At 32.2% G+C, this 10,531-nt stretch overlaps 1 protein-coding gene across 3 annotated transcripts; it reads right to left on the bottom strand.

Annotated features, from left to right (window-relative positions):
* Nucleotides 1-248: 248 nt before the first annotated feature.
* Nucleotides 249-8,784, bottom strand: LOC134230212 (uncharacterized). Of its 3 annotated transcripts, XM_062711988.1 has the most exons (5): nt 8,653-8,784; nt 7,301-7,402; nt 2,947-3,907; nt 1,846-1,902; nt 249-1,071 (listed from the first exon to the last, which is right to left on the bottom strand). In XM_062711988.1, exons 3-5 carry the CDS (start codon nt 3,762-3,764, stop codon nt 309-311), a joined length of 1,638 nt encoding a protein of 545 aa, XP_062567972.1. In that variant the 5' UTR covers nt 3,765-3,907; nt 7,301-7,402; nt 8,653-8,784; the 3' UTR covers nt 249-308. The 3 variants fall into 3 exon arrangements, with proteins under 3 accessions (XP_062567972.1, XP_062567973.1, XP_062567971.1); XM_062711989.1 differs by lacking the exon at nt 7,301-7,402 and having other exon boundaries at nt 8,653-8,750; XM_062711987.1 differs by lacking the exons at nt 7,301-7,402; nt 8,653-8,784 and adding an exon at nt 4,519-4,700.
* Between the last annotated feature and the right edge of the window lie 1,747 nt (nt 8,785-10,531).

The raw sequence follows: 10,531 nt of genomic DNA, 5'->3' as shown, positions 1-10,531 counted from the left end.
TAGTATTTTCATTCAGCATCTTTTTACATGTTATAATAATTTGATGTAATATCTACAGCTTCATATCAGTCAAGCCATCTCTTTGTGAACCAATGACAGAGTCAAGTGAAATGCTCTTTCTTAAAGATTTTTTTTCAATGAAAAAGCTGAACATACAGTAATAATTTTATTAATTTGATGAAGTTTTTAATATACACATAGTGTATAAAATTACAAAGGAATGAAAAAAAAAATTAATTAAACACCTGTACCCAAATTGATCTTGAAAAATGTTTTTAGCTTCTGTATATTAATTTTACAAAGATGCGTTAATTGACAGCTGACACTCTTAACGTTCGTTCCTTTTCTTTTCTAAGCCGGTGAATGATGCTTAACTGATCCTCCGTTCTGCATGTCTGGCCCTCTATCCCGAAAGTCTTAGTAGCTGGAAGGACCCGATCAACCTTTGAATCAGAATGTTTTATATTTTCGAGTCGTCTACAGGTGCGATCCAACTTCCCTTTGCAATCCTCAAGATCAGATAACATGGCGCGGATCTGGTTCACACATTTCGTTTTCTGACTTTGTGTTTTGCGTTTTGTTAAAATAGACGGGCTCTGTGGCAAGGGTGGTGGCGGTGGTATGAGGCATCCCGAATCACTTTTTAATCGGGTACCATCGGCACTCGTCGCTGCACGCTCTAGTCTCAGTTGACTTGCTCTGTTTGCACCAGAAGATCGTCTGGAACTCACATCTGCGTGTTTCGATGACCGTTTTAGTGAATCTACACTTTCTGATCTCCTGTGGGAATTTTTCGTTGGATTTCTCTTGGACTCAAATCTGGGGGTCCACATTTCTTTTGGATTATCTAGATTTAGCTGAATATTAGTTTTGGTGAGTGCTGTCTTTGGTATTACTAGATTTAGGTATTGGTTGAAACGCAGGTCATTTTTATTTAGAGACTTCCCATGGTGTGCGGAAAACTGTAGTGGTGAAGAATCCCGCACGGGGGCCAAATTCAGGTTTTTGCCCCTGTCATTAACTGTCAAGGACCTGGAGAAATCTCTGTCAGTTTCGGACATATCTTTTTCACTGAAAAAAAAATTAAATTTGAGGCATAAATTAAATAGCTGCAGATCTGTAGCGTTATGGTTTTATATATTTGTCTTTGACCATAACGCTACAGATCCCGTAGTGCAAAAAAGGTGCAATTTACGGCGCAATATTTTTTGCGCTCTTTTGGGGAGAATTTCTCCACTTCCTAGCTTTGGTCAATCAACTACCTTTCACGTTCTAATTCTAGACAGATTCTGTAGCCAATATGTATAGTTTATCCACCTCCCATCCATTTATAGTTGTCTCTACGGGCAATAAACTCGCTGTATATGAATTTTCAGTAATCTAACAAATAATTTTAATCAAGCGAGTTTATCACTTGTAGAGACGACTATAAAGGGTTGGGAGATGGATAAAATATACAGATTAATTAAATAATGTGTCTAGAATTAGGGGTTGAAAGGTAGTTGATTGAACGATGCTGGAAAGTGGAGAAATTCTCCCCAAAAGAGCGCAAAAAATATTGCGCCGTAAATTGCACCTTTTTTGCACTACGGGATCTGTAGCGTTATGGTCAAAGACAAATATATAAAACCATAACGCTACAGATCTGCAGCTAAAATTAAACTACATTTTTATTTATTGTGAGTGCAATAATTAGTATGTTGACCTAAATTTTGTGACTTTTACTAAGATCTTCATAGTGCTATTGTTATCCTCTTTTAAAAATCATGGTCTAATTAAATTCATTTTTAATTAGAAGATTAAAAGCCATTCATTGTAAGTAGGTTTAATAAGTACATAAAATACCCTGCGTCTTTCTCTATGTTTAATATTGCGAAGATGTCGAAGTTTTCGGCGATCGAGCTGAAAGAAACAAAAACAATATGTCAAACATGCTTTAGAGATTATAAAAATTATAGGTAGAGAGGGTACGAACGGTTTGTTCCGATTCCTTAGGCGACAAATTTAAAAATTTCAGCAAAATGGTTTTTTTTAAATATAAGTTGTATACTTTATTTCATATCGAGCGTAAACATTTGAATGATTTTTGTAGTAAAATACGTCACAAATATTACATTATTGCAATAAAAGGAAAGGAAAGTATATGCTGACGCTTAGCTTTCAATTTAATATTCTGCTTAATACTTTATACCGCCATTCAGCAATTTCATTCAATCAAACAGGTTTTACTTTGCCTTGCGTAACTTTTTTGGTTGAGATTTTGATCACATATAACAGAATTATAGTCAAAATTGCTGACCACAAGAGTTAATCGGCTTATAGATACATTTGAGTGCTAACTGAATTCATAAAAGTCATGTTCATGAGAAAAACACCTTTAAAAGTTTCTCCAGTGGGCTGTTAATTTTCTTAAAGACCAGTCTACCGGCTGACCAAGCCCTTTCAAACTCGATCAAGGGAATAAAATTTGTTTTTCAAGTGACAGTAATCGTTTGGTTAAACCAAAGGCTAATCAGTTTTTAGATTGTGTTAAATATTGTTGTATAAATCCTTAAAATGAAATAAAGGGAATTTGGAGATTTGTAACTAAAGATAACACAACAGAATAAAAACCTTACTAGATTCTCTTATACAAAATATGTTGTTGTTACATATTATCTTGTATAAACAGTCTATAGCTACATGCAATAAAAAAGATGGCTTAAAACTTATAGATAAATGCATATATCTTATGAAGACAAACTGAAAATCAAATTTGATGGATGTAAATCAATGCAATTTGGGTTCAGATAATTTCATTTTTAAATTCAGTATTTTCTACCAGTTAATGTAAATGCAATTATATAAGAAAATAATTAACATTATGTTAACGAAAATTCAGCCTTTTTTAAAATAGTTTTTAATCGAATTCGATTGTTAGACATTATAATGTTAAGAAATACCCACCAAGCCGTAGATCGGATTCTACTGAGGTAAGGATCAGGCAAAGGAAGCTTGTTTTGTCGGGTAACCTCCATGGCATGTCTAAACTTCCCCACAGATGAACAAAGTTCTTTATATTGCTGAATATATTTGCTACTGTTCTCAAAGTGACTGAAAGGATAGCTAAAATTTTTTGATGATTGGCCGAACGTTCTTCTATACGAACTCGGCACTAGGCACTGCTTTGGGTTAGAATTTCGGTTGTCTTTTTGCATTGTCTGAGCTTCACTTTTATGCCTACAAGTTGTTTTCCACGGACTTAAAGCATCGTTTTCATGAAAGAGCATATTTGAAAGGCAGTGACAATTTTCGGGTTCTGTAATTTCAATCCGTTTTGCAGCAAACCTCATAGGGACCGAACCAAACCTGCAAGATCCGGTTTCTACAGACAATCCGTCTATTTCACTCTTCATGTCATAATCATGTGGTCTGTAACGCTCGAACTCACGATTTCCATCCGATACTCCGCTGGATGATACTCCCGTGGAAGAGGATGCAGCCGATAATCTCGCACTTCTTTCACTTTGAATTTCAAATTCAGAAGCACACACCGTTGAATCGCTATCATATGCTTCATCCTGGCTAATTTCAAGTAAATGACTGTTATACAAGTCGATTTCAGTCTCTTCGTCCAGCATCAACAGCTCTTGACGCTTTTTACGATAAATAGAGGTTTTTGGTCTACGTTTGTGTTGGTAAGTACCATGTTTCCTTGAAATAGCACCAGCTGTAGAGGGTCTGAACATATTCCTATGCATGATGATGGACTGTAGTCTTTTCATCAATGAATAAGAGGCTTTCACAAAGTGTCACACATTGTAAACATTCATTACACACGAATTATTTCAAATTGATTTTATTTTAATGAGGCCCATTTCCGATATTTGCTATTGAATTCTTCTAGTATGATGCCATCACGGGTAATCTAAAAGGGAGATAAAAATTATTCAATGATAAATATTGCATTTAACACATTTTAGATGTTTATTATATGCATTTTTAAAAAGTGCCGTGTTTGATTAATAAAAAATCAATAGTTTAAAAATGATCTTTTTTTCGGGGAATTCTCTTTTAGCATGTGAATTTGAAAGACCATTTAAACACAAAATATTAGGTAGATTGCTCAAAGAATTCTTATAAAACAATCAGTTGCATTGGTAAATGTTTTTCTTTCATATCAGTTTACAAGTTCTATTTTTTTTCTAATCAGTCAATTTTTAGATAATAAAACATTATTGACATAAAATATAAACCAGATGAGCTATAAAAATATAGAAAAAAATAAAGGCTATAGATAAAATTCCATTTTCTCCAGAAGCGCATTAATCGTTACAAATTAGATTATCAAATTCTTCTGCTAAACATTTTGAAAAAGATGAAAGCAATGAATAGTGAATTGAGACGTCCGAAGTGATATCAATCAAAGAGATAAAATTAAGCACATGCTCACCGAAGGTTTAAATTAAAATACCTGTACATCATATAATTGAATTCACAGGAAAAAACTTAAATCTGGCTTTTTAATGAAAAACTTACATGGATATCCCAATATCTGTTGATATATCAGAGAGCCTTTCCAACATATGAAATTAACAACAAACCTAATACGATTCCAAACAATGTCAGGTTTGTACATTAAAGACAGAGGAATTTAAACTGAAACCTAATCCCTCTCCACAATGGCTAGCAAAATTGCCGACTGAAAGCGATGGCTTTCATTATGACTTTAAATTTTCTTTGTGCAATCTTCGTTCACAGTGCATCGGTTTTCTAAAACAAAGACTTCATTTTTTGCTTCTGGTGGGCCAAACTATGACACGAGATACTTATCATTTCAAAGTAATCTTTACCATTGACATAATGTTTTGTAAGTGAACTTAAAATAGAAATTAGGAAAATTAAATACAAATGTTAGGAGATATAGGAAAGTAATAACTCGATACAATCCGACGAGCACATTCATATAATACACTTGATAAATAGATATTGTGCAAATATATACTATCCTGTATGGTTCGTGCGAATGCTAAATGCACTTGACACTAACTAAGTAAATATTGAGTCATTTTATGTATATTGACATAAGGCCACACCAATAAAAAAAATTGTTCGTCGGACCCGCGCGCTCGTATTTAAACAAAACTATACAAATAATATTAATTTAAAATCCCCGCACCATGGGAATTCTGTGCTGTTTTCTGGTATATTTCCGCTCTATTTATCGTACTTTTAATCAACTTACTCTGCAAATCAGAAAAAATACAATTGTCCACTCAAATTTTTTCACGCTCCGCCTAAAAATCTTGCCTACAAAAAAGTAATAATATTATTATTTAACCGCTAGCCCGCTCGTACTTTTTTCATCAAATGTCCGAAGAACAAGAAATTAAATTGGTGTGGCCTAACTAGAAAGAAATGTTTTTTCTATTCATGTAGTTTACTAATTAGTATATTTTAATATTTTTACTTCCAATACAACATACGCATATCCTTGATAATCACAATTTACTGTCTGTTTCCTATCTCAACATTGCCATTTTTCTCAATATAATATACTTTCCATTGTCATCAACAAAATATATTTCCATTTCTAATTTTTTTTTCTCTGTGATAACTCTGAAAGTTGTCGGAGTTTATTTCTTGATAATTCTGCCGGAATATAAATTACGCAGGTCGATAGGTCAGGAACTGAGGAGGCCTAATATGATGCAAATCTCGTGCGCATCTGTCTCTGTGTCTGACGCAAAGGAGGCCAAATATGCATGTAAATCTCGTGCGGCTGCCTATGTGTTTGACGTTAGTGGGCGAGGACTATTGGAATTGGCATGGGAGTCCTCGTGTAATTTTAGTCTATGTCTACATTTTTAAAGTCTAAATCTACAATTCTATTTCACAATGAAATGGAAATATAAGGAATCACTTTCTAGTTAGTATAGTATGCCAGGGACATCAACGATAGTGGGAAACATGGGATAGTTTATGCATAAAGGGCTTCGCCCGTTATGCAAATTATCCCATGTTTCCCACTATCGTTGATGCCCTGGCATACTATACTAACTAGACAGTGATTCCTTAAATACCCCCGGTAATTTAATAGTTCTGGTATATTCAGTTTTTTTACTAATTCAGAAAGTCCATACCAGCTGCCTGAGACATGGACGTACAGATACTAGTATGCCAACCTTCTAGGTTTTGTGAACCGTTATATTTTATATTACTTACCTACACATACGTTATATTTACCTCTAAAAGTACGATTTTTATTTACTTCTGTCATGTTGTAAATTTTGAATTAACAGGCTGGCAGTAGCATGACGCACCCCTCGGTTTCCATGCATATATAACACTACAACCAAATCAAAGGCCTGTGAACCAAATTATACGATCCACAAAAATTATGTAAAACAACTGCAATTATCCTTCTTCAAAATCTAAACATTTAGGCTAGAGGATTTTTCATTTTCGATTTTCGTCTTAAAAATCATTTCTGTCTGCAGTAAACTTACTAGGTACCTTTTTTCTTTCTCCCACTAGTTCTCTCATAGTGTTTACATTTAGCTAAATGTGCAATTTAAATAACCTAATTCTTATTTCCCCCCCCCCCCCATTATTTACTTTCTCGGAGACAATTAATAATTTATATTGATTAACTACTGTGCTCATCGTTAGTGGGCTTTATTGATTTTACTGGGTTAAATTATTTTCACAATGATTGACATAGACAAACATCAGTTAAAAACAACTATTTTTAATCATGTATTTTTTTAAGGGCATAGAAAACTATATTGTACCCGAGAATTTGTTGATTCAAGCTTTATACATTACTAGTACGTCACAAAGAAAAACTGAATATTGATCAGACACTAAAAAATGTAACAAGTTCCATCAGTGTAAGACTAAAAATACAACTGTTAATACACAAATAAAAAAAAAAGCAGAAACGTCATTTATCAAGTTTATTAAAAAAAATTAATGAACAGCAAAATGTCTATTTTTTAAAATGGTTGTAGTTTGGAATTTGAACTGGAAGAAACATAGAAGAAAAAAAATATAGATTCTATTATATATATATATATATATATATATATATATATATATATATATATATATATATATATATATATATATATATATATATATATATATATATATATATATATTACAGAATCAGCTGAAGCAAATGATGAATAAAATCAAAAATTGATTATTAAAACTACTGGCATCGATATCTATCTATACTTTAATAGATTTTTGTCAATTACATTAAAGGTTCAAATTTTACTCTTAAAATTTATTTTGAAGAATACATGAGACGTACCAAAGTCTTCTCTTCTTTAACAACCGAACTCAGAGAGGACTAAAACGAGCCGTCTACTCCAAAATACATGCTCAAGCGTTGCTAGAATACACTGTACTAAAACTGTAAGAAACTAACGCATGATAATGAAATATTTCTTTCTCCAAAACAGACCATTTGCTCGCAATATCTACAAATGAAACCCATTTTAGAGATATGAACTCCTCGTCTTTAAAGAAAAGAAAAGTTCTCTTAGTTGGAAAAGGGTTTCAAAACTTTTTAAGGGGAGTTGACAAACAAACGACGGTCGAGATAATTGAACTCAAAACATCCACTTCACATGAAGTAGCGCTTCTCAGCTGAACTATTTGATAACTGTCAACAGAAGTATTGAAGGGAATGTTTGCAGATATCTAATGCAAATGTTTTTTTAACTTTGTAGAAAACCGCCACAAAAAAGATAGAAAGCATTTTGAGATAGCAATAAATCCTCACAATTTGTAATTACTATACATTAGATAATATAGTGCAAGGAATTCATTAGATAAACTTTAAAATAATGTACGTTTGACCTCTCCCGACGAAAGATTTGGGTCGGTAGGTAGGTGGGGAAAATTGTTTTCCTAAAAAATTCAAAATGTTTTTCCGGAATGAAAAAAAAAAATGTTTCCTGGAGATTATAAAGATTGAATGAAGGCATTTTTAGCCAGTTGTTTGGGAGATTGCAACCAAACAAATTTTTTAACGATGGCTTTGAGTATTTTTTTTTATTATCATGCTATGTTGAAAATCGTCCGGTCAAAATTTATATTTTTGAGCAAATTTTGTCATTTTTTAAAAAAAATTTTGAGATGTGTTGCGATTGCTTTATTTTTCAGATGTTATTACGTCCTTATTTCTTTAATGTTAATTATGAGGGAAGAAATCATAATGCATTATCCATTAAATTCAAATAGCTATACATATAAAATAGTTAAATTTGGAAAGAGAAAAAAATATATTGTGAAATTTGAAATTATCTAAGCTTACATAACTCCTTTTCTATGGTGGTAAAGTAAAAAATAATTGTTGAAATAATTTTAAAGACCAAGAAAAATAACTTTCTACAGCAAAAGGAAAAATATAACAAGTGTCACTTTCACTTGTTTCTTCCAAAAACTAATAAGATTTTCAAAGCAATGCTTAAAATATTTATATACACTTCTGAACTACATGTAATAGAAATGAAGTCTTTCTTTTTTTCTTTTACATTCTTATGTTGTTCAGAGAGAGAGAGAGAGAGAGAGAGAGAGAGAGAGAGAGAATTTTATGAAATTGAAGATCATTAAAATAATCAGAGCTCTACAGAAATGGATATTGATTTATTTACTTACTTGGTTAGCATGACAGTGAATATATACACGTCTGTTTAATCCTTCTTCAAACGCCTTGTCGAGCCACAGCGCTTTGACAAATCTTCCTTCACCCAAGGGTTAAAAAGTATACATGGATATATAAATGTTCAGTCACATAGTTATTGAAAAAGGGGTTAATCCACTTTCAATCCTAAATGAATCAATTAAATTAGAATTTGACATCAGAAGACCGCCGTAAAGTTTCAAAATTTACAATTGAATGACATTTAAAGCCCCATGTTCTATAAACTGTATACCAAAATCAGACGGTGAGGTTACTATTCATGCTCCGATCTTTCAATAAAAGATTACTAGATATATCTACAAATAAACAGGCTATTTAATTGTAACAAGAAGGTATAGTGTACATGTATTTTAGTGTACTTTTAACATTTGATACAATCACAGTGTAGATACTGTATAAAAACTGTATACAAACAGAGTATTATAGGTTTTGTTTCCTCTTAAAAATTAATTAGAATAAAAATCAGGATCTTTACAAATTAATGCAAAATTGTTATAATTAAATCAGTTGAATATAGATTTTTGTCGAGACTTATCCGTGACTTTTTAAAGTTATAAAAAAAAAAATATAGGGTCTCCCATGTTTGTAGTTATGATTTTTATCCAGCGAGTTTTGTGGGTTTTTTTTTATCCCCAAGCCTTGGCGAGGGGGTAAAAACACACAATGAGTTGGATTATTTCTTGTCAAGATTGAATCCATCCGATGTATTATTAACAGTAACTGCAGAGTTTCTTTGGATCGTTATGTACAAAATTTTGGCACTTGAGTGTACATGACGTGTCTAAGACAGAGTTACCTTTTATGTCCCTCACGAAGAATTTTCCAGAAAAAAACCTTATTTAACTTTAACAAATGTGCATAATTGTACCAGACTACACATTTGTGTATTAATGTTAAAGTGATCTCCTTGATGATAAAATTATCCAGTAACATTTTGTATGAAAGAAAACATGATGCGTCTGAGAAATACAAGTGTTTTCAGTGTAGTCCATTACGTTGATACTTTAAACAAGGATTACTTATAATGTCCAGAGGATGTGTCCCGGCTATAAGAATGTCCGTTCGCTAAGTTTTGGTCGTGCAGATGGCCATTCTTAAATCAAACGTTACTTATGAGCGGAAGTTCTGCTAAACCTAGATCCAAGGTAATTTTGGTAATTTCAATGTTAATAGCGTAAAAAAATCTATATATAATCAGAATTTGTTCATACAAATGGGAAGAGACGAAATGTGATTATTCTGACATGACAAAGTCTGACACAATCCATTTCATAATGGATATTTTACTAGAAAAAGACGTCAGTGGTAACCTGACAAGAAAACTTTATGATAAACGTGATGAATGGAAATTTTCTATAATGAGTTTCCTTGATTTTTGTACAAAAAAGACAGCAAGTCGGGGTTTGTCTACCAGTGAACGGAATCAATGCGTTTTAAAGTAAATTTTAAACATAGAATTTTGAGGAAATCTCAATCATTTTTATTATTTTTTGTAATCATTGTATTTCCATATTTTATAGTACTCCATAAAAACATGAAAGATCGTAAATTTTTAAGATTTTGAGATGCCCTCTCTGGAAACAAGACGGTAGAATTTTTTGTTTCTTGCATATTATTTACAATATAGTACAAATCATTATAATGTGACCGAAAAGTCTATTGTAGTATTTGTATGATTTGCTTTGAAATTGACACTTTCCTGTATATTCTAAGAGAAAATGTATGTTAGGAAGACCCCTTAAAATACTAGTATCTATTACATTTTCCCCAAACTTGGCATGTTAAATGAAGTCAATATAAGTAACATATGTTATCAGATTAAAAGTTTTTCTT

Source organism: Saccostrea cucullata, unplaced genomic scaffold, assembly GCF_032062105.1.
Source record: "Saccostrea cucullata isolate Sc308-1 unplaced genomic scaffold, CSIRO_AGI_Scuc_v1 ctg1341, whole genome shotgun sequence".
NCBI lineage: Eukaryota > Metazoa > Mollusca > Bivalvia > Ostreida > Ostreidae > Saccostrea > Saccostrea cuccullata.
This window is presented reverse-complemented; position numbering and strand designations above follow the sequence as displayed.